The 25,173-nt window shown below is 36.1% G+C and overlaps 1 protein-coding gene across 2 annotated transcripts in view; it reads right to left on the bottom strand.

The window, feature by feature from the left end:
• The window catches only part of LOC139737725 (APOBEC1 complementation factor-like), a 39,719-nt gene extending 14,980 nt beyond the window's left edge, over positions 1-24,739 (bottom strand). For both annotated transcript variants that reach the window (XM_071648402.1, XM_071648400.1), the window contains exons 1-5: positions 23,923-24,739; positions 5,380-5,554; positions 4,047-4,233; positions 3,264-3,426; positions 690-773 (exon numbers count right to left, since the gene is read on the bottom strand). In XM_071648402.1, the coding sequence (XP_071504503.1) occupies positions 690-773; positions 3,264-3,426; positions 4,047-4,233; positions 5,380-5,554; positions 23,923-24,615 (1,302 nt within the window). In that variant the 5' untranslated portion in view covers positions 24,616-24,739. The remainder of the gene's footprint in view (positions 1-689; positions 774-3,263; positions 3,427-4,046; positions 4,234-5,379; positions 5,555-23,922) is intronic.
• Positions 24,740-25,173: the final 434 nt, after the last annotated feature.

The following is a 25,173-nucleotide window of genomic DNA, read 5'->3' as shown; positions in this document are numbered from 1 at the left end:
AGCTCGCATGCCCACAGACTTATTTGAATATGGTGGACTTAATTTGAATATGGTGAACTTATTTTGTGCAAATTAAAAATATCCACTCATCATAATGAGTGGAAAGAAGCAAATGTCATACAAAGATAACTCAAGCACATCTTTAATGAACAAAATTAGTGATAAGTTACTGATAATTGGGATCTGTCAGAAAACTTAGGTGTTAAGGTGAATGCAAATGCAAATTTCACATGCATCTTTAATTCAACAGCCTCCATATTCACTTGCTTTTCTAGCTTGGAATAATCAACTGTTTCTATTGCTTAGCTCACTGAAAACTAACAATGAATATGATTTTTACTTTTTTTAATTCACTGTCTTTTCTTATATGGCAACAGTCAGAATATTTCTGTTGCGTGAAAGCTGGCCATACAAGTACCTGCCCTTTGAGTACAGTCATCCTCAATAATGTTAATATACATATTAAAACTCTACAGAAATAAGTAATAAACAAGATAATGAATAAAAGTGTTTGAAAATGGCTATAGAGGCAATTGATCTCACTACATTCACAGCACACATGCAAATTGAACATGTCCTATGATGAGATGTTTGTGTTTTGAGAGTATCATTGAATACACACAACGAAACACTGCAGTTAGATTCTAATGCACTTTAACATGTCTATCAGTACCAATCTGTTAGTATACCTGGATGTTATTTTTCTCTGGTTTTAAGGTTACTGGGTTGGTAGGGGTCAGCTCCATTCCCGGCAGAAGGTCATAGAGTCTAGGCTGTAGTTAGCAAGGACAGTTAGGAGAACAATATAAATGGGGAAAGATAAGACTGTTCTGTTAGTGCGAGTTAATGACTGATTCCATCTACCACAAATATTTGGCAAAAGAAACAATCATCATCTTGAACTTAAACTAGATCAGTCCCTTTTTTTGTTCAAAAATTGTGTCAAGAAAACAACGTCAGTTACTGATCATTACATTTTTTTGCAACATAATCATTAGTGACAATGCACGGATTAGAAACGTTGTTACCACTTACTTGTATTACCCAGCACTAGAATCACGACTTTAAGGTTCAACTAATAAGAAACACAAAGTTCAGAATATTAGTTGTTATTGTAAATATTAGTTTTTAATATATAAGTTTAACATGGTAGACAACTCATATATCCTACTTGATATAATCCTCATTGTTGAAGCCTCTGACTGTAATGAAGCTCATTGAGATTAATAATCAATTTCATCCCTCACTCATTTTACTACATAATTGAGCTTGATCATGGATACAATAAACTATAAGACATAAAACAGAGACAAGTGTCATCAAACTTGTTATGTTTATATACCAACAAATTTAAAACACAAATCCAACAGCTTTAATTTATCACTGCAATCAGTCGTGAAGTATTCTTTTGGCTTGTTATTCATTCTAGATAATAATAGTATCATCAAATCCTGTAGAAGATAAATGTTGGCAAATTCAAGCACAATACCTCTAGATTTAGATGCCAGCAGTACCACACAGTCATTGGTACACAAGTCTTTTCCTCTTCTACATGTAGCTCCATTAAATGACATTACACAGTATTATTACCAGTGCTGGTCTAGCTGTGCATTTCATAACTAACTGCCAAGTTGTGAGCTTCATATAAATCAAAAGCTTGTTTATCAGCTGCACACAAAGACACATTGTGTAATATGAGAAGACTCCAAATAATAAATGATTATATTTGTGTCAGTATCATACTTTTGAATTTAATATATGCTCCTATGTTGGCAGCAATGAGGTATGATTACTTGTCCCAACCAGTAAATACTGACATGAAATGGAAGTAGAGCCAAATAGGAAGTGTGCATACACAGTATGGCAACTTTTGAGGGCTCTAGCCCACTGTGGACTAAATGTAACACCATCAAATAGGTATGTTATCTTCAGCCTTTTTTAAATCTATCTTTGTTTACCTGTTTTGATTCTTGTCTCAAGGTATGATTTGGTAGTTTATTTTCAATTTGTTTTCAATTTGTTTTCTCCAAGAAAATTGCCGAGCAGCCTTTCCTTTGATATGTGTTTGGGTTGCATGATTTGAGTATCTTTTTTTAGAATCTAATTTGCATAGTCAGTAAATCAATTTCTTGTATGCCTTATATTTGTGGCTAAAATCATATAAGAAAGTTTATCAAGATGAAAATGTGAGGCACATAAGACTGTGTATGAAGCATGAAAGATCAAACCTCAGCAGGTTGTTCTTTCACTGCTGGTAAACTGTCAACACATCATATAAAGTTTGTGTGAGTGCAGGTAAAATGTTGGCTTAGAGGTACAACAGAATTCTTTTGGAACCAAAAAAAGAAAATAAAGAGAAAAAAAAGAACAATGAAATCAATGGATCAATGAGTGTTAGCAAATCTCACAAATACTTAGAAACTTACACAAATTTGAATGAAACCCCCCTCATAATAAACAAAATAAACAACAATAACAAAATCAAAAACAAAACACAAGCATGGCATAGCATCCACTCACAATCTTGGACACTTGACTTTGATGCTATGTATTCACAAAATCTTTCCTTTACTTTATGCTTAAAGGGATTGCACAGTTTCGATTAAGACCTTACTTCAGGTTTCTAACGTTTTTGGTGAGATAATAAGAAACCTTTTATGAAATATAAAAGAGCATGTAATTCCAAGAGGAATTCAACATTTATTTGATGAAAATTGGTTTTGAAACAGAGCGATCCTAAGAAAAGGTGAGATCCAACTTTTATTACGATTGCTTTGTTTTACTTTGTTTTTGAATGTCTCAGCCATTCCAAAACCGATTTCTATCAAATAAACTTTGAATTCCTCTTAAAGTTAAAAGCCTAATTCTCATCTCCACCAATTCTATACCATCCCTGTAATATTGTGTTCAGATTTTTTTTTTAATTGTCTGTACGTTGATTTCCCTCACTTGTGATCATGACCTATAAAACATTGCAATTCTGACAAACTATTGTATGTTTTTGTTATCTATTTGAAGTCATTTTGACAAAAGTAATCTTATGACTCTATGACTATAATGAGAAACCAAGAGGCACGACTTTTAGGTTCTTTACTTGGGCTCATGAGGCAAAACGGATCAGTCTGGTTTTTTAAAAATGCTACAAATTTGTTTGCTTTCATATCACTTTCTTTTACTTGATACATTTTCCCATTCTACTGTGGTTTACTTTTCCTGTGATGCAACTTTAACTTTGGATGTACAGCAAACTATGAAGGACATACCTCTTGTGGCTTTCTGTCTCCATAGCGACCATATGCATTGCCACGCCCTGCTCCATAGCTCCTAGTGCCACCAGCCCCACGCATGGCTCCTGGGGAGCGGCCACGAGGGGCTCCTCTCATGGGGGACCTCTGCATCATTCCTCCACGGCTTGGTGGTCCCATCCTGTGGTCACACCATCAAAATAGAACTCAAATAGTTTTTACACACATACAGAAAAAATTTCAGGGTTTTGCATCGTTCCAATTATGACATATGAGGATTGATTTCATAATATTATGATATAAATCATATGTTACATTGGAATTACAAAGTACACTTTACACGAAATGAAGAATTGAAGCTATATAACAAGCAAACAAACATAGTCACATACTAAAAGCAACTACAGCTTCCTAAGATAGGTAGAGCACTTGATAGCAAAGCACTGAAATATTGGACAATACAAGAGCGACACTGACAATTGAGAATGATATCATCACTTTTTCAAGAGAAAAGTTAGAGATTTCCTGTCTACAGCAAACGAATATTAAGTGTACTTCTGTTACTGGGGGCATCATTTTTGCGAGTTGTAAATTTTGGAAATATCGGTCGACTAGCAAATTTAATGAAAATAGAAACACTGCGAAAGATACCCCATATACAGCAGATCAGCAAATCAATGAACTTCAGTTACACAAATGGAAGGTCATACTTTCAAAAGGTTATATGAAGGAAATGTAGCATCCAAGCTGACTACTTGTAGCAATCACATTACACCAGAAATCTTGACTTGATGTACTTACATTGGGGGCAAAGCACTGGGGCTGCTGTATCCAGGGTAATAGGCAGGGATGGTCTGTGGATTCTCGTAACCATAGAGACCAGGCTGGACATAGCCACGTCCAGCTCCTCGTGTGTAGCGGACATAACTCCCCTTGTCCACTGGCTTGGCCAAGACTACTTCAACCTGTGCCCCATCCAGGAGAGCATCTTTTGATGTAAAAACAAATACTCATTAGTGTACACTTTGACAATGCTTGTGATGATATTGATAACGTATAGTACAAATGCTGCACATGCAAGAATTCAATATACATTAATTAGAAACATTCTGATATTCATTATACAGTCATACTTATGACATTATTTGAAAATAGTTTCATTCAGTACTTTCTCTGCAGTGAATGGAACACAATTTCCAATTGCAAACCACAAAACACATTGGACGTATAGCACTCTACAAAACTTGCCACTATGTTTTGTGTTGACAAGTTCATTATGGAGAAGAGCCTCATTCAAACTTTTAAAAACTTCTTTCACTCAAACACAATGGCTAGAGATATATATTTCTGATTATCAGAAGAAGATAAAAGGATGCATCAAACTTTTGCACTTAATATGCATAAATGACACAAGATAGCTAAAGACATAATATAAATTTTTGCCTGGGAATGTCCTTCAATCATAAAATGAATTTACAATGTATTCCTTTATGTTTTGGTTTGTTCATTTGTCTGTCTTTCATTCATTTATTCATTTATTTATTTTCAATTTATTTATTTATTCATTTATTCATTTATTTATTTTCAATTTATTTATTTATTCATTTATTTATCAATCTGTCTATTATTCTGGAGTCTGGTTTATTAACCATCACTTTCAAAGAAGGAGATTTACCTCAGTCATCACTAAAAAAATAGGTCTTTCAGATCTTTTCACTGCATCATCTTACTTCAAATATTCAAAAGTCATTTAAACTTCACAATTTAATCATTAGTTTATTATTTTGATTAAAATTGGTTTTGAAATGGCTGAGATATCCACACAAAGCAATCCTAAAAAAGGTGGGACCCACCTTTTTTAAGGATTGCTTTGCTTTACTTTTTTTTTTGATATCTCCACCATATCAAATAGATTTTCATCAAATAAAGTTTGAATTCCTCTTAGAATTGTATGATCTTAAATATTTCATCAGTGGTTTTGTAATTATCTCAGAAAAAGTTAAGAGCTGAAAACTGTTCTCAACCAAATTTAATCCATCCCTTTAACAGAAAAGGAGGATATAGTGAAGATGAGTAATAAAATGTAGCTCTTCATTCATATAAAACCCAAATGGGTGTCTCTGAGTGAACTTACTGTCCATGGCATTCATGGCATTCAAGGCATCATCACGCGTGTAGAAGTGGACAAAGGCAAAGTCCCTGAGTTTCTTCACCCTCTCCACACTACCCTCCTTGAGTTTGTTGAACTCCTTGGTGATGGTTTCCTCTGTTGTATGCAGCATCAGGTTCCTCACATACAGAATCTTCACCTGCAATATGGAGATGGTGCACATTAGTAGTCTGGATTAGCAGCTTCATGAAATTTAGCAAAGCTAATCTGAGACTGGCATATTCCTAAATTTTCACAGCACTGCCACATTCCTAAATTTTCACAGCACTGCCACATTCCTAAATTTTCACAGCACTGCCACTACATACTGGACACTTTCTGATCACAGCATATAGAAACAACAAAAAACATTCAAAGAGCTGTCCTTAGAGTCAACTATCTTCAGGCAGTGCCAATCCCAAACCTTTGTATTCATTTGTAGTATATTGAAGGAACACCACAGGACATGCACATGTGCCAATACTGACTGCCTGACTATTAAAATGAAATCCAATAATACCTATATCAAAAATTTCGATGTAGCCTACAATTAGCATTTGCCATTGAAACTTTCCTAGTTCTTACACTGATAGGACTACACTAGTATACTATGATATAGTCAATGACATTATATTTTTGCCAAATGTGGTCACTAAATATTCTAGTTGTATCAAAGAATACAATTGCTTCCATGAAGGTCTTTCATTTTTTTATTTTTTTTAAAACAGAATCCAGCTGCTGGTCTTTGCTGTATATCATAAGAGATCTAGTCTGGATTCGCTGAAGTCTTCCTAGGGTAGTCTTCCATGGTGGTCTGTCTACTAATTACACACACACACACACACACACAAACACACACACACACACACACACACACAAATGCTTCATACTACCCAAGGAGATAGATGAACTCATGCATTACTATAACAAGCCATTAAAAGAGATTTGGCCAATAATTGATGAATTTAGACTGTTGAAGATGCTGTCCTCCCAATAAGGATTAAAACACAGAAGTTAACATATTGTATGAGACTGCATTAACAAGACTGAATGCACGACTAAATACAAGCTCCATCTATTGAACCAGAGTTAATGATTAACCTATGTGTAAATGAAGGCCTTCTGTTTGTTGATAGTATCTCAGCATTGTCTGCCTAAAAGTTGATACCTTGTGTGAGGGTCAAATGATATATGAATGTGTATGATAACTGTATCTCTAACACACTATGGTAATCAAACCCTTGAGATAGTTTCATCTTTGCATGTGTTATACGGTAATGCATGTCTAGCAAGCCAACGTGTCAGAGTTCATATCATGACATTATACAGCTATAAAGCTTTTCAACCATGGTTTCATCATTTGGGTTCACTTTTCACGGAAATGCACAATCTTACAAACAGACAGGAAATCTTATGTAACAATGTGTTCACAAAAAACTACAGGTAATGTTCACATCATACTTTTTTTTTTGCACAATTAGGCATCATCATTTGTATGATAGGTCATAAATGCCATATGTTCAGGTTCACTATAATGAATGAATGAAGGGATAAACAGATGGATGGAGCCAGTCACATTAACTTGGATATAAACACAAGAATGTTGTGGGAGCTCTGTTAAAAGCATCACCATGTTTTAATTGCATAGTGATGTATTGATCAAAACCATATATGTGACCCTGCACCTCAAAACAAACAAAAAGTCGCCAGACATGAATTCTAGTTAAGACCATATTCTGAAAGAGCAGACTTTAAGCTTTAAAATGATGTATAACTCAAATCAAATGGACTCTCCTAACCTATCTAAATATTGGAAAGAAAGTACAAACTCAGGAAAAGTGTGAACTGAGAAAAGAGGCTCTGAAGTACAGTGTCTATTCAAGCGCTTAATCTTTACCAAACCTTGCTGGCTGTGCGATGAATGGGACACAAAACAGGAAGTAAACCACTAGAGTAACAACAATGAAGGGATTATCAGATTAAACTGAAATTAAGCATGCCTCATTAACACATTCTGTCCATAATTAATGCCAACTTTCAAAGCAGTAGCCCTATCCTTTCAAAAGTTATTAGAGTTGAAAGTGAAGAGTGTGGACAAGGTTTTTCAGAAATGAAAAAGGGATTCTAAAGACACACCTAATCACACTATTCTACAAAAAAATTTTCGAGATAAACTGCTAAAAAAACACACTTCCATGCCTGTTTTATGATATCAAATTTTAGCATAATGTAAAAGAAGACCCAATCTTTCAGAAAATATGAAGAAGTCAAGTTCGGCTAGGTTGACCCATTTCACTTATTTTCAGTCCTCACGCAAAATCAGTGTGTGCGACTTTATGTTCGTTTTGAGGTGCACGGTCACATATGGGAATCAGCATTAGTTTGTTAACAAAGACGTAACATTTTTTTTTTAAACCTATTACACCATTCAGCTGCTAACCCCTCCCCCCCTCCACCCCCCCCCCCTCCACCCACCCTGGAAGAAATTATTAGGTCTACTGCTAGATAATTGCAACACCATTTCATGTTCAAATAAGAAATTTAGTGCAAATTTGATTGTAGGTCAATGTGAGGTTTGTTAGGCCATGACATCACTTCCCTGATTTGCACACAGTGGTTACTACTCTTAAACATTGTTATCTTTTCTTATGCTTCACATCTGAAATTCAGTTTCTCTGATATACACCATATGGGTAATTCCATAAAATAGGGACCCACTTTGTGACATGCCTATTTTGCCAATAAAATCAGAAAATTCTGAAAATTAACATTCTAAACTGAAATTGAAGGAAGTCAGCATACCAACTTGCAGTGTATGGGGAAAAACTGGTTCACCATGTAAAGGGGACACCATTGGTATCCCCCTTACACAGTGAACCATCCATTTTGGCATCTTACCACATATTTCAAACTAGTTCTATGTTTGTTTCAATAGAAGTGATTATTTTGAAGTAAGAAATTAACTATACTACTGAAAAAATGACACAACCCCTATTTTTGGCCAGGAAAAAGATTCTTCAATGTTTCTCGTGTAAGGGGGACACCAAATATTATTTTTGCATTCTTTTTTCTCAGATCAATAGAGTGGTCAATTTTTGATACCTGTTACAAAGAAACCACAGCTACATTGTAAAATATGCCAATGAGTAGCATTTATTGTTGTGATAAGACACAAAAAATTAGCTATCACTGTGTCCCAATGTAATATTTAGGAGGGCACCAAAGCCATGTGTGTGAAAATTATAATTTTTTTTTTCAAATTTATTTATTTTACCCCAATTTTCTCTTGAAATCTTTTAAACTATGTGATTTCTACCAAAATAACAACAAACAGTTCAACACTGGTCCTTAATATGGATTCCACACTCATAAATTAAGGTTTCTCGCGTAAGCAATTATGGGGACACCAAAACTTACACGTGAAACGTCTTTCTTGGAATTTACGTGTGCAAATGTGTATCAATTGATGCATGAATTGTGTTTATAGTGTTCAAAATTTGCTCGTCTTTTATCATTTTTGACCCCTTAAAATAGAGTTTAATCCACAAACAAGCTGTAAATCTGTCTAACTTGTGTTACAGTAAAATGTCACACAATTTTGCCCAAAAACGTTGTGATTTTGCACTTTTTGTCAAAATTCATGTGGAACTTTGAAGAAGCAATTTCTATATTTTACTTTGAAAAGGAAGATACTTACCTGAATAAGAGTATTCAGAAGTAAAATTGATTTAGGGTATGTAATTTTTCAGCAATGACAATATATGAAGCAAATAGAAGGGGCATTTAACTAGTCGTGGGACCCTTTTTAATGGAATTTCCAATACATTAAAAATAGCTGGAGAACATCATGTGGAATTTCCCCACCAAAATAGTTACAGAGAGGTCATGGTTTATAGTCTGTAAAATCATTGTGCAGATTTGTACAAGGTATTCACATCTTCCTATTTACTCCAAGTTTCTTATAATTGCACATGAAAGACGAATGTGTAGAATCATTACCATGACAACTATTCAATATACAAGGAAAGACAGTTGATTGGTCTGTTGCACTGCAACATAATTATGAATGGTACTGTGGTCCAGTGCACTGCATCCTGTGCTTTCAATAGGGTCTAGGGTTCAAGTTTTGTCTAAGCACTGTGTCCTTGAGCAAGGCATTTCATCCACATGGCTCCTCTCTGCCAATGTGAAAAGGTGATTTGCTGTAAAAGAAGCTGTGTGTCCAACAGTCTTGACGCAAAATATGTGACCTTAAATGACCTGATGTGGCAGCCTATAGACAGAAATGCTCCTTTGTGTAGCAGTAGAGTGAGCACACTCAAGGCGCAGCTTTGGTACCAGCTTAGTACTAGTGACTGGATAATGATATTGTAAAGCACCATCACATGTCAAAAAAGAGCTTGTTGCTAAATATGAAAAATTTGTATCAACACTTTTATTGTGATAATTTTTATCAAGATCATCCTTACTGATTACTATTATTCTAATTATCATAATCATCATTTTAATCATCATTATCATCACTAAAAATGTGATGCAGAAATCTTTGTATTTATCTGCATATACACCTTAGGCACAGACCTGGCTAATCCATCCTATGCTCTATGTATCACATACATCCACTATGAAAAATAACCTGTTCACTCATGTAGAGTATTCCCATGTAACACTATTCATGGCAGGCCCCTTTGCCTTGTTAAGCTAATATTCCTCACACTTTAATTTCCTGATCAGTTGCAGTTTACTCTGCATTTAAATAGTACCAAGGTAACTTTTTCTTTCTTTCTTTTTTTTTCAGAAATCACTTTCTATCTATAGTCGTATACCAGTACCTGTATCTTCAAATTAACAACAGATACATTTCTTATATAAAGAAATCTCTAAAAGAGCCTCCATGCACACTTGACAGTGCTTACAATGTACAATGTGTGACCTATATGCAAAACACTATGCCCTTTTACTTCTCTTGATTGTATAAATTCAATTCTGTAACATCACTTAAAGGTCATATCATGGTGATGGCCCATATGGATGAGCAGATATGTACCCTAGACAGTAGGTAAGATACTCTAAACGCATCCTATTAAAGATGTGCAGTAAAATAGTATCTGTTAAGGAATATCTGACATAAAAACTGGGGAAGCTGCATATTCAATGCCTCATCATATTAAAAAAAAGAAAAGAAAGGCACATTTAATTTTGAAGGAGGAATAACTAGAAAGGCAGTGAGAGGGCAGACCTCTGCAAAGCAGCTCATTTCCACAACACATACATGTACTCTGAAAGTTGTTCTTATTTCCTGTGATAAAGAAGCCTTTCTGTTGCATTTTGTCTCAGCAGGGGTCTACCTCATATGAAGCAGGTAGCTGCACAATGCGCTTCAAACGCACACTCAGTGCATGTATATGTTCTTTCTTGCGTCATTATCATCTTAAAGTTGGATGGCTACACTGACACAAACAAGGCTGTACACTGTATTTGTCTATTCACAGGTATGATATGCCAGAAATTATAAGTAAACTCTTTGCATCATGTCGGGTAATAGTCAATTTGCATAAAGGCATACCTAGGAATGATATGAGAACTGGTAGTCATCCTTTAATACCACACAGATAGATTGCAACCGATCTCTGCGACGTAGGAGTGCTGTTCGGGAAATTGGTTCTATTCAGAAGGTGCTATAATTTTACCATACACCCATCCATCATGCACTTGACCCAGCTACATAGATCTGTTCTACAGCCAATATCATCAATACAGGGTACTCCTCATTGTATATCATTTAACGATAATAAGAAACTGAGATAAATTTTGTTACAAATATAAGTTTAAAGATACATGTAACATTACATGATAACAACTGGAAAAACTAGATGTTATTTGTAGAGGAGTTGGGTCAAAGAAGCTAACAATAATTCATCATTTTCTTGGATCATATTTGAAAACAGACAAGTCAAGCGTGATACACTCTCGCTACAGTAGAATAACGAATAACCCCACATAGGTTTCATAATTTCTTTGGTCATTCTAAAATTTTCACTACCTTGAAATAAAGACCTATACTTTCTCAAATCTCTTTAAAAATGTGACACTACAAATACTATTCAAGTGGTCGATGTGAAAAGGATTAATATATAAAAGGCTGAAAGGAAAAAAAAAGATATATGTTATATCAATCTGTTAATCATTCTGTTATCATTTTGATATTGAAACAATACAAATATGCTTGACCTTGCAAAAGAGGAAATGACATATAAGTCAAGCTCAATGGTAGCTGGCTGGTGAGTGAAAGTTTTTGGTTTGGGTAAATTGGTGACATTGTATAACCACTTGTGATATATCAGGATATCAATTAAGCTACTGGTTATACATGTTCGCAAAAGTACCATTAAATAGGATTGCATAAAAGCAACAAGGATGTGATTTCCATCCCATTTCATCAACTTCTTTAGCACAGAAGTCTGCAAAATGTGGCTGCTTCCTAAAAATCCAATATAGCGCTTTTACAGGGTGCTCTACGCCCCATGAGGAAGAGTCTAAAAATAGACTCGATATAATGTTGAGTCAACTTGCTACGTTTGGTGATCAAGTGCACCCTGTCATAGCAGCTAGGAACTATGACTGTGATTAATCAGGATTGAAATCAAATTTCAAGTGGAGTTTGTACCTGGCACAATGACATGACGTAGGCATTATGGGGGCATGGTCGAGCAGCAAGTGTCCACGTTGGCATCAAGCTATTGGTGTGTTTAAATGCTGGTGGTTTCCTTTCCTCTGTGCAAATTGACACAACCCTGGATTGACCCCTGTACTCTGCACAGCCTTACTCTTGTTGTAAAACAAACATATCATGCAAATACACCTTAAACATACGCACCCTGTAGTCTCTACTGCATGATGCATGCTCTACACTGTTCTTATGAACCTACGGCCTCTGAAAGCAACCAGTGCAAGGGAGAATAATATCTTGCATCTGTACATTGGGCAGTGGTTGTTGTGTTTCTATTTTTTCTAGAATATATAGTGCTTTGCATTATTGGGGAAGATGTGACAGCAGGTCTTGCGTTTGGAATTTTTGAATATCAGACATAAGAATTTGCACATACTCTGGACCAGAATAATTGATTGCTCTTTAGAAAGGGCCAAAAGTTTACCTTGACCTGTGACCTAAATTTTTGCCAACCAACTCAGTGATTTCCCCTTTCTTTCTAACCATGTCACAAGTCGGTGATAATCTGTTACTTTTTTTTTCTTCGCTGTGTTACAGTAGGCCTAGAATGTCATGAGATGTTCTTGGCCCCATTCAATTCATTTTTCTTTTAAAATCTTATTATCTATAACTGCCTGATAAAGCCCTAGTGAGCAATTAGAAAAATTATAACCTGTGAGGGTGTATGAAGAATGGTCAGGTAGATTAGTGACTACATTAAAATGCTACCCTATCAAAACAAAATTTATGAAAAATGCAAATGATTTTTATGCAGAAGACAGGTCTTACAATTAAAAGTAAACATGCATTATAGGATTGCGCTGGGGCAAAAGTGTATGATCAAACAACGTAACATACTCACTGCAAGAAATTAACAATCATTGGCTAACACCTTTAAACATGGATGTCTTGTCTCGTAGCAACTGAAAAATGCCTTTGAGTAGCTAAGCCTAACATACCAGGAATTTCATATAATACAGTGTAGGCCCCTATTTGTATGTCTCAGTAGAAATCCACAATGGTAGATGTGAAATAAATTATGACATTGTACATATACTTACTGCCAGTCAAAGGTAGCTATGCCAGTTAAAACAAGATCTTCTTTCTTTTAGTTTTGTTTAGTTTCTTTTTAGTTCCTTTTTTGCATTTCTTTAATACCAGAAGACCATTTTGCTTTGGTAGTGTACATGATTTACATTATATATATGTGTTTGCATATAATCAGAAATAGTTGTTATAAAGTAGCATTGGGAGAAAACTTGTGACAAAAAGAAGAAGAAGAAGAAGGCTAAGGGAGCACACACATGACAAGCCAAGGCTGTACTGGATTCTATATACTGTAGATGATTTTACAGCCTTATCAAGTCTCTGATATATACCACACCACTCTTGGGATGCTGGGACCAAGAAATGAACTAACCCCTACATCCCTCAAATTAGTGATGGTTGGACAAACATACTCATTATCCAATAAATCTGTCTGATGGGATAAACAGGGTGAAACTGATACCCTTCTGGTCTGGCTGCCCCTAAATTCTCACACAATGAAGGACATACTTTGTGCCTGTCCTTGAAATAAGGACACAGACCTAGACAGACTCCTGTATCACTGGTCCTGGATCCCACTACCTATCATTATATTACTGGCAAGCTACTCTAAATTCCCACATTATTACACTTCATATCATTTTCTGGTTTGTTTCACTACCCTTAAGACAAGGCACTAGCATGCATGCGGAAACATTGATGGTCGACAAGCAAAAATGTCATCCTCATTTTACCCCGAAAATCGCTGCGTCATCCATGACCCTTAACAAGCCATTGTTTACCTAGCACACACGTGGACTATTCATTGCACCATTCTGAAGTTGATTAAGAATATCTTCATATTTAATGTAAAATCGTTATTATTTGACAGTGTGCATCGAATATTTTTGAATTAAAATGAAAACAGCCACAAAAAACAAACATGGTGACAAACACAAGCATCACCATCTATAGCAGTCTTCTCATTCATAGTGAACACAAGGTTACATGCTAGCTATATCCAGTGAGCTCCTCCAGAGCACACAGCATGGCATGATTGGTTTGGGTGTCCTGTGAGCGTTTAGTGCTGTCTTCACCAGCTTTCAATTGGAAACTGGTGATGGTACAGAACACTGTATCAATGTTGTTGTGTGTTTACTATTATGGGATACTGCATAGGTATGCAGCATATGTGGGTTCTTTTCCACAATTTCCACAATATACATTCTTTACAACCCAGTTGGGCTACTTTGACAGTATGATACATTACCGATTGATATCATACTTGAACATTGGCAGGTAATAATTCCATATTTGACAAGTCAGAAGAAACACCTAAGCTATCATATTTGCTGTGCTCCACCACTGTGAAGAGCTTGTGACAAACCAGCTATTGCTTGTATTTTCTTCAAAACACAAGCTCACAAACCACTGATTTACATCTTGAGAAAACTGTAACGTATTTCAACAACCACTAAGTGGTAGTATGATGAGAGTATTATTGAAAATGGTAGAACAGATTACCATGGTATCCAGTCATACAAGCACAAAAGCATTAGCACACATACACAATTTGTTGTAATGTGATGGCTAATGTAAAATACATCACCTGTACATTACTTGTAAGAAAGATATGCCTGCCCATGACATCATATTTGACAAGGAAATCAATTCACAGTATCATTCCTATAGCAAACTATGCTCTTTACCTTAACAAGGTTTTACTGCTCATCAGTATGTTCTGATCTGCTTACTTCAGGGGGGTGTTTCATCAATTTAGTCAGCGCTGACAAGTTGTCAGTCACTGACAATTTCAGTAAAATTCTTGGTTTTGATTGGCTGAGATGCTCTGGTCACTGACTGTTACCATGGTGATTGTCAGAGACTGACAACTTGTCAGCGCTGACTACCTAGATAAAACACCCCCCAGATCACAGTCTTGTATGTTACTTTAATATTTCTATCTGTACAGTTGATGAAAGTCAAATCTATAATCAAAAGTGAGTTGATTATCCTGATAGCAAGAAAGCTGTTAGACTTTACAGGCTAAGAGGTGATATCAATTGTCTCCTTTATATGAAGCTATGAAAGGTTTGAGAAAACTTGTGATATTACAGAGTGCCAACCTGAGATGTGGTCTAAAAAATTTGTGAGGAAAGAGTAAAGCAGCTGAAAGAGAGCTCAATCTCTCTCTCTCTCTCCCCCCCCCTCCCCCCCAAAAATATACAGTGTGTGTATATATATATATATGTATATATATATATATATATATATATGAAGAAACTGTGGTATTATGTGGTCTCTCATCAAATGGATCATTCTGATAATACACAATGTACTGTTTTTCATCTGGAGAAGCAAAAAAGCATGATGACAGAGATGCACTCGCATATCATGATGACAAGTGTGCACAGTTTGCAAAGGGGTGAGAGACTGTGATATTGCCCACACTGGACATTACAGTTTGCCAAATGGGCGATTTGGCCAAGAGTGCATACAGTGTACTAGTATGTATTTATCAGGCTTGAGCCCATTCACATGACTTGCAGAAAATTGAACAAGTTTCCCCCGGCAACCAATATATGGGTTTATAGCACCTTGCTAGAATACCGTTAACTTTGTTATAGTCTGTGGGAAGGCAGAAAGAGCTAGAAGTTTAAGCAATACTAGAAGCTCATAATGCTATTTCAGGATTTTTTTTTTCACTTAACCATGCCATACATGATTTCATATATCAACTGCTGATGCAGCATGTTCCTGTGTTGCTCACTAACATGAATACTCTTCAATTCTTCAATAATTGTAACACTTGTCTATAGTGTTAAAAATCATCAAGGAGCAAACAAGGGTGGGGGTGGTTGGCAATTAAAAGGAAAATTTGTATGCAACTGTGATGTAAAACAATTATTACTGCAAGTGTGCATAACTGGTGTGGGTGCATTGTGTCACTGCATGTCAAGTGTGGACCATTCTTGTTTTGCATCCAATATCTAGTTAGCCAGTCCCTAGAATCCAGCAGTCATGGATCATCTGATTTTCATTGTTGTCATGACTGAAATCAGTAACAGACATCAGAGAAAAATACTGAGTGGTTGTCATGATACAGCTTTATCCTTGCACAACATCCATTGACACTGAGGCACATATATTAAATTGCTTTGGCTTCATAAAAGGACTGACTGGTCACATTGTACATAATAGGACCAGTAACATACAGGGTGCACAAAACAAGGAGAGCATATTGGAGTATGTGCTGAAGCCAACATTATTATATTGTGAGATTTTTAGTAAGATCCAGCCTCTTGATATCTGGCACAACAAAATTTACAGTTTGATTCAGGCACTGAAATTATCATGTATTTCAGCTAAGTCCTTCAGCTAGATTTTCCATTTAACTTGCTTAATATGCAGCACTGTCACTTTGGCTCATCCAAATTTCTTTATCTTTTTTTCCCCCATAAATTCATGGGAGAAAATCAGGATTTTTTTTTCTGGCTTTGAGTAAGGTGATAAGTGACCCATGATGTGACTTAATATTTCTGCAAAACCTTTCTCACTTTTGCTGAATCTTGTTAAAAATTTGCATATCACACAATTTTATGGATGTCTTCATTTTCTTGAAAAGCATTACAAAGCACTAGACAGTTTTCTTCTTCTTTTTTTTTAAGTCTCGAAGAGTAATAAAAATGAACTAGAGGCTCCATGATTACCTGGAAGATGGCAGTAACAAATTTGTTTTTTATTTCATTTGCAGAGACAAATTGAAGAAAATTCACACCTCAACCCTCAATCCCTGTGCTTAATATTCTCTTACTTTCAACTTCATTCTAACCAGGTATAGAAACATTTCAAATTTTAAATTAGTTAATATTCATCTTATGGCCAAATCCCAAAGTTGATTTTGACATTATAAGAGCGCTGAAAAACACCTTTTTAGCTAACCTCACAGCAGTGATTTCATCTTTACAAAGTGTGCTCAACTTCATTACAGAAGGGTTATCAAAAGTTTGAAGAGTAGTGACAAGTGTAAACTGCCTGACCAGCTCCTATTGAGCTCTGAACAATTAAGATTGTAGCAGATAATAGTTTATGATTAACTCTAAGTGGCTATTCAAATATTGGTTATACTACCAGAAGCTCTGACTTGTCTCACACTGGGCTGTAGGAGATTTCAAATATATACACACAAAATACAACTTTCATGATGAACTTCTTTTCAGGAAAGTCTCCCTCTCATGATGACATTAATTTTGAACCTTTTCTTTTTTCAGATCTGGGGCAAGGCAATTTTGACTGATTAGTCTGACATCAAACAGGTTTCACGAAAAGCAGAAAATGAAGTAAGGTTTAAAATGATCTTACTGGGTTTTTTTAATGAAATAGTTTGTTATTACTGTTGATGTTGTTTGAAATATTAAAAAAATTAAACTTATGAATGGTTTTCCCCATTTTGGTGTGACTTTGTGAAGAAGCAAGTTAATATAGAAAATGGGATTTCTTGGGACATTTCTAGTGTTCACAAACTTCCCATAGATGTTAATAGTGTACTGTATGTTAATTGAGAAGGTTTACAACTACTCATGTCCATAACAGATTACAGATATAGATACCTAACAAATTTGGAATAGAAAAAAAAAAGCAAACAAACAAGAAGAAAAAACATGCAAGGTGCCTAGTTGCTACTTGATCAAGAGCTCAGGTCTGTGTGGTTCCCTAAAGCCATGTTAATAGTTAATTGTGGTCATTCTGGAGGATACAATGTAAGCTGCTTCATCAAGTAGACAATGTAAACCACACACTACAATTCCTTGAGCTGATATACCTGACTGGTTTGTTCTTCATAAGGATTGACTTCTCATAATGATGCTCAGTTTTAAATTGAATCCATTGTGCATCTTTCTAAAAGGTGCCATACAACATAGAGTTGTACTCACAGTCGATGGTGCTTTGTAGACAGCATGCCTGCATTACTGATTTTAGAAATAAAACACTACAGTGTATGTTGATTCACTGAAATACATGTACTGCTAGGCAATGGCACTACTGATACTTGCTTTCATCTCAATCATGTCATGAGATGTGAATAAGCATTAATGTTTAAAAGTAATGGTGAAATCAAGCATATGTATTGAATATATGCTATAAACTTTACAACAGTGATTTAAAATGATAGCTTTATTAAAGTGAATGGTTACAAAGAATTCTCTGATCTTAGGAGAACCTGATATAGAGCTGTGTTGTAACTCTCCTCAGTGATACTGTCACAGATATTCAATGTGAGTGAAATTAATTCACCAATGATCACTGCTTGTACCTTCAGAAAAAAAAGAGGAAAATCACAGTGAAAGAAAGGAACTCCATAGTTCTAAATGAACACAGTAAATATGGCTCATAATTGAGTTGACAAGAAAAAAAAAAAGAAAACTGCATTATACACAAGTCGGAACTTTAGAATTGCCCTAAAATTCATAACAGAATGGATAAAATTCTAGCCAATATCATTTTTTTTTCCATTACAAGCAATGATTTGAGTAGTGACCTAGATGATACTAGACTCTACACAGGCATGCTGTAGGACATTGCATTGTATTATACACAGTCAGCATTTTCACTCCCTTATTCAGTGTGTCTCTGGCTAATTGTTATCCAGCGACACGTTAGCACCCATACATAACTCATCCTTCTAACTGCAGCCAATACATGTTTGCCTACTTACCAAGCCTCAACAATAGGGGTTCTCTGTTTGCATTTGATCTTTACAGCTTTCCTTGGGTGGTAAGAACCCTGCATTTTGTTTGAAATAGGAGTCAGTCTTGAGATCTAGCCTCTCAGTTTGTCTTCTGACTTAAACCTGATTAAGAAATGCATCTTTTCTTAAAAACCCAATGAAAGAACTTTGCACAAAATCAGCAATGAAAGAGAACAATAGCTTGAAAAGAAATTGATCAATCACTGGATATCTGGTCTACACTAAATCTGCACTATTATTCTTAGAGCTGTGTGCATACATCAATACAATGCTTGTATTTTTCCACTCAAATTACACTTACATTTTATATCACATGTACTGTGTAGAGATGATTTCCACACTGATCCAACTCATAGCATGCAGTGTGCATCTCACCAATGACTTTTTCACTTGATTGTATAATCTCACAGGTTAGGCATTCTGAGTGTGTGTGGTGACAAGTCTATACACAAAAATTAAAGCATACAACGGAAAAATGGGTTCAAGATTGTTCACAATACCGAGAAAGGCATAGAATAATTTGCATGATATTCTCCTTGCATGAGACGCTAAAAGAAATCTAGTTATTTGATTCACAATTTTTCCTATCATTTGGATTTTTCTATGTAGTCTGACAAAGGCAATTCAGTGAAATAATAACATCCCAAGCACAATTCCATTGTTCATGACATTTTGATTAAAGTGTGTCATGAACAATTTTCATTTTCCACTAATGGATGGTTGATGATTCATAACTATAGTACATGTAGGGTACTAATCAGCTAGGCTCAACACAAAGAGCTGTTTTTGCTATAACTGAGTATTACATGATTCAAGTTTCAAACAAAATAGGCTCCTGGTTTGTAGGTGGACCAATCATATCCTGCTGTAATATTCTCCATATCGGCTGTGTTTGAAGAAGGGAAACCTACATGTATACAACATGATACTGTAACTCTGTCTTGAACTCTAAATTGAATTCACAATATTCAAGGAAAATCGATACGGACATATCAGGAAAAAAAAAATCATCAAACTGACATGTAATGGAATAATTTCTACTATTTCATGTTTTCCTGGAACAGTACTACAAGTTGTGAACATTTTGTATGCAAATTGGATAGGACTATGTCAATCATGTTTTCTCACAGCCACAAGTTTCCTGATCTACACACAAGAATTCACCTAATTTCCTTTATAAATGAATATGTCCTTATCAAATCTTAATTCCAAGAACATAATGACTTTTCAGAGAAGAATTTGTATATGTTTAATTATTTTTATATGAATTGAGATCATTTCATCATCACTGATCTAATTTCTGTGGAATGATTGCAGACAATATAACTGCATGTTCTCTGAAAATATGTGAAAATGCACAATTTCACTCTTTTCTTATGTCACTTTATGATCAAACTTCTCCCAGTACACTCGAATATGGAGTGGTATGACACTCTACAACTTGCAAAGAAAAGAGACGAATATTACAAGAACACATTAGGAATGATCCTTACAGTTTGTACGTGTTATTTCCACTGAAATGACTCGATATATCTGTCGCATGTCGCCATTTGTAAGTTTAGAAATTCACCAAATGATGAATCAATATCTCATACATATCATTCAGAGAAGAGGTAGTGATAAAATTCAGTAACTCAATCTTCCCCTGAAGTCTTTTGCTTAACCTACTGCCTTAAGGTACAGTGTACTTGGAGATCCCTGTACAAAGTTTATTGGGATTGCAGAATCTCATATGGTTATATAGGTTAAAATTTATACAAGCATCAAGTACAGTCCCCCCCCCCCCCCCACACACACACACAGACATGACGACCAGTATGCACACACATAGTAAAATCAGCATCTGCTTTTAGCTTTAGAGTTCTGCACAGAAGCTCATGCACATTACCTATACAACTACATGTACTTTTTAAGTATTAAAGTCAATTCAACTTACATCTCTTTAGCATGACTTCTGTTTAAATAACCCAATTATGAAACATTGTCAATTAATAGCTACATTTAACACTCTAAATAAAATCTGCACCAACATCAGATGGACTTGGTGGTGAGCATGAGTCAATTATGACTTAGCACCAGTAACCTAGATTTTATTACAATGGATCACTACAACCTCTATTGTTAGATGCTCAGTGTATTGGTTCCAGAGGAATTAGAGCGTGAATATTTCACTGCACTTAAATTGAACCCCTGCATAGGGTTGCCTCTCACAGTAATCCTGCTGGCCACACATCATGCACTCACTCATGATCCTGATTATAATAATCAGCAAGTACAGTCATTGACTCTGTGAGTTTCAAAATGTAAACAAACCAAAGAAAACTGAATTAGATGCTTCACACATGTAAATCCCACTGTAAACCCCATCTGAAGGGTTTACAAATTGCTGCTGAACAAATTCATCTGTCCAACTACTTGTTCCCAAGATGGTTGTGCAAAATACAAATATTATAATATCTCTTGAATTACGAAATTTTAGATACATATCTACAGAAGGAAGGAACTGCAAGGCAACAACATAACTGCTTATTACAGATTTTGTATTTTGTTACATACATTGTATTTCATTTGATGAAATAATGTTTCCATTGATATTTCTACCTTCAAATTATTCATAATTTGACAACAATAATATGAGAAATATTTATATCAAGGATCTGCTGATGATCATGAACAAAGTAAAGACAAGGGAAATGAAATTGATTGATATAGCTACGTGTTATATTTCATAGAATGAAAAGCCCACAAGTAACATCACAAATTATTAACTGTACAGAAAACATTTTTTTTTTTTTGCCTGTCTTACTGTTACTCCCACAATGTGTCTATCAGGAAAAGAGGCGCACACACAAACTTCCTTGAAACTTCAAACACAGTAAAAAAGATATGATGTACGTACTAAAGCTGATCCCTTCTCAAATTGTGTAACGTCCTCAAAGTTATGAGTGTGTTACATATTTCCACTGAAATGACTTTGATACATGTATATCTGTCGAATGAAATTCACCAAATGATAAATTAATATCTCATATGAATTATCCAAAAGAATCTTTGCATAGCAATGTAGATCATGAATAAATTATGTGCAGTAGGTGTGCAGTCTCACAATCAAATTTATGTCTTAATTTAGTCTTTAACACAATTGGTAAGTAGATCTAGTGAAAAAAACAACAACAAACTATGAAAGCTGTCCTGTGTATCATGTGCTGGCATGTCAATCAACCAAGCCTACAGTAACTACAAGATAACATCTAATTTCACAAGCATTTTGATAGAAACTGAGGTCTGCCTCAATGTAATTTCTCACACTCAAAATTTCACTGCCTGAATAAAATGAAACACAATAATTAAGTAAAGAAAGCACTGAACACTGGGATTTCCATACTGAAAGACACAAGACTGTCATCTACTATATACTACTTACTAGTACATTGTACCTCTCTTGTGTTGACAATCAGATATCAATTGGTAGAATATGTTAACTCAACTGGTTATATAGAGCCACTTTATAAAATTGTTTTCTACTGTTTTAATAATTTTAATCCAAATTGATATTTTTTTCTAAGAACCAGAGTGTACAAGAAACCCCAAACCACTAGATTAGCCTAGAAGAATTCTGAAGTCGAGTAAAAATTGTCCACGCGATTATCACGAAACCACACAATAGGTGCTCACAATGGCATGTGTTTTGCTAACAAAACCCGCCGGTACAGCCTGCGGGTAAAACTCTTACGTTAAAACTAAAGGCAAAAACCGCACGTGTACCATGTGTTTGGACGAAACGGAACAATCAAGTTAGCGTTGTTGATAGAGTTCCGAGTGATAAACAAGAGTGTGGAAATGACCAAGAGCAAATATAGAAGATTGGCCAATGCAGAATGCGTTTTGTTTAACGAAACGCCATGCTTGTTTAACAAAGTTTTGCTCGATGGTAAAATCGGTCGTAAACTCAGCGAATGTAGCGGCTTTGAGATAAACCGCTCGCCTCCACCACGCAAGCTAGCACTGACATACAGCGAGTTCCGCCGTCTGGTTTGGCATTGGCTAAACGGCAGCCAGCCCGCGGCCACGGCGCCCGTTGTGTGAACTAAATTACGGATCGGACTACGGTTTGTCAGCAGACGGCAAACGCGTCGCGCAGTTTGGTTGCTGTGCATTTTGTTGGGGGTCCAACAGTTCGAGGGCATAAGAAAAGAAGTTAATCAAACATGATTAAAACTAGAATACAAAAAAGATTCAACGTAAAATCAAAAGCTTCAAATAATATCCTTCTTCTTGAATGGGGGTGCAGTTTTTTTTAATGAATCAATGAAGAATATCTTCAGTTACTAGGTTCCAACAATGTTACATTAAAGACCCCAAATTTTGCTTATAGTATTAAAACGTCGAATGTCAATTCATCTATCGCGGTACATGGTATGAGTATTCAGCTCCAGTCCAACACATAACAGTCAGATTAGAATTGAGAATAGAAGTCGAGGTCTGATCCTACGGTACACTGCTCACATTATTGGATATCATTCACATCAACACAGTGCATGTCCCATATTGAGTTCTTCTGTGTTGCGCAAGTTGGAGAATTAATGCCTGTTTTATAGAAATAGAATCTAACGCTAACGGTTAGGGCTTAGGCCATATGGCTACTAGGTTAGCTAGTAGAATAACATTCTCCGTCACAAAAGAATAGACCTAACACTAAAACAGTTAGATAATCTATCTTCTAGCTACTTACGTCTTGGGCATAACCCTAGAAAGTAGGCGTAAAAAGTAGGTTTAATATTTGCATCTAACGTTAGATCCGAAGTAAATTCTTGATGTCTATTTCAACGGTCGTTATACATTTAAGACCAAAAATGTAGAGACACATTTTTCTACCTTAGTTAGAAAAACTCTGTAACCATGTTAGAAATAGACCTAACGTCGGACGATAGGCAAGTGCAGTAGCCTATGGTCAAGAGTTGAGGTTTATATTAGCGATTAACAATTAACGTTACTCAAATAATGCTGACCCTTTATATTCAAAAAGCAAAGAAAAAGTACTTACTGCTCGCATAACATCTTCATCAACTTCTTGCTCCGGCTCGGCCCAGTCCACCATGATTTGATGACCCCAAAGCTGGATTCGACCAGGGATAAGCTTGCGTCTTGCCATTGCAGCAGCCCGATGGTTTTCGTACTCAACGAAGGCGAAACCACGATTCTTTGTCTTGTCATTGATGGAGGGATAAACGATGACATCCACGACTTGCTCCGTGACTTTTGCCATTTCAGCGAGAATTTCTTCTCGTTTCTTGTTCTTGGGAATACCCCCAACAAACAGGCGGCAGTTGTCCACCGATGGACAAACACCGAGATAACGCCCTTTCCTGATTTCATAATTGTTCAGTTGTTTCACGGCTTTCTTTGCGTCTTCTCTGCTTGTGTACATCACGAAGGCATATCCACGGTTACTGCCACTGAAGTCCATCATCAACCGCAATTCATAGATTTTTCCAATCTTCATGAAGACAGGAACAAGCTCATCTTCGAACAGATCCCGCGGGATTTTCCCCACGAACACCTCGCAGCCGCGGCTGGGCTGTTGGCCTTCCCAACCCGGAGGCGGTCCACCGAATTTTCGTTGTCCATTCTCTTGAACAATGTGGTAGCCAGTGCGCTCCATCAAAGAGAGGAGAGCGGCTTCATTCCGGGCACCGGAAATTCCCTCGGGGTTGGACTTAATTGGAGAACCTTCCATTTTCAGTCTACTTCAATCCTACAATCATACGATATAAATTTAATAAATTGATTAATCTCCCAGTCCGCGTGATTAGGACTGAATCTGAATGATCCTAGCTGATGATCTGCGAGGCTCTTTTACTCAAGATTGGATGCCAACATAAAAGGGGCGGTGCGCGGTATCGCGACGACGAACAATCAATAATCAATGACTGCGCAGGCGCACAACACTGGTCGCCTGGCGTATGGCCTATGGCCTGAGCTGAGATACGCGAACTCGATGGGGGCATGCCGATGCCAGTTTTGCGATAATTTTGCAAACAAACTCGAAGCGTTTCTTTACTCTTCACTCTTCTTTTCCCTTCGTATTTGCCATCATTCCCCTTTATTTCTTTTTCTTCTTTAATGTCGAAAGAAACAGATTAGCAGATTTGAATGCACACCTCATGAGATCTATATCTGACAGGGTATCACCTGGCTCTAAATAGAGGCCCGCATAAGAGGAGTCTACCATGTGGAAACACTTGAGTATACCTTGAAGGCACATGATCATGATCTTTTGGGAACATTCCACATT

The sequence above is a fragment of the Diadema antillarum genome, unplaced genomic scaffold (assembly GCF_040938485.1).
Source record: "Diadema antillarum isolate AM-2024a unplaced genomic scaffold, OU_Dant_1.0 seq00000701_RagTag, whole genome shotgun sequence".
NCBI classification, from domain to species: Eukaryota; Metazoa; Echinodermata; class Echinoidea; order Diadematoida; family Diadematidae; genus Diadema; species Diadema antillarum.
The sequence above is the reverse complement of the archived record's forward strand: the minus strand, read 5'-3'. Positions and strand labels throughout refer to the sequence as shown.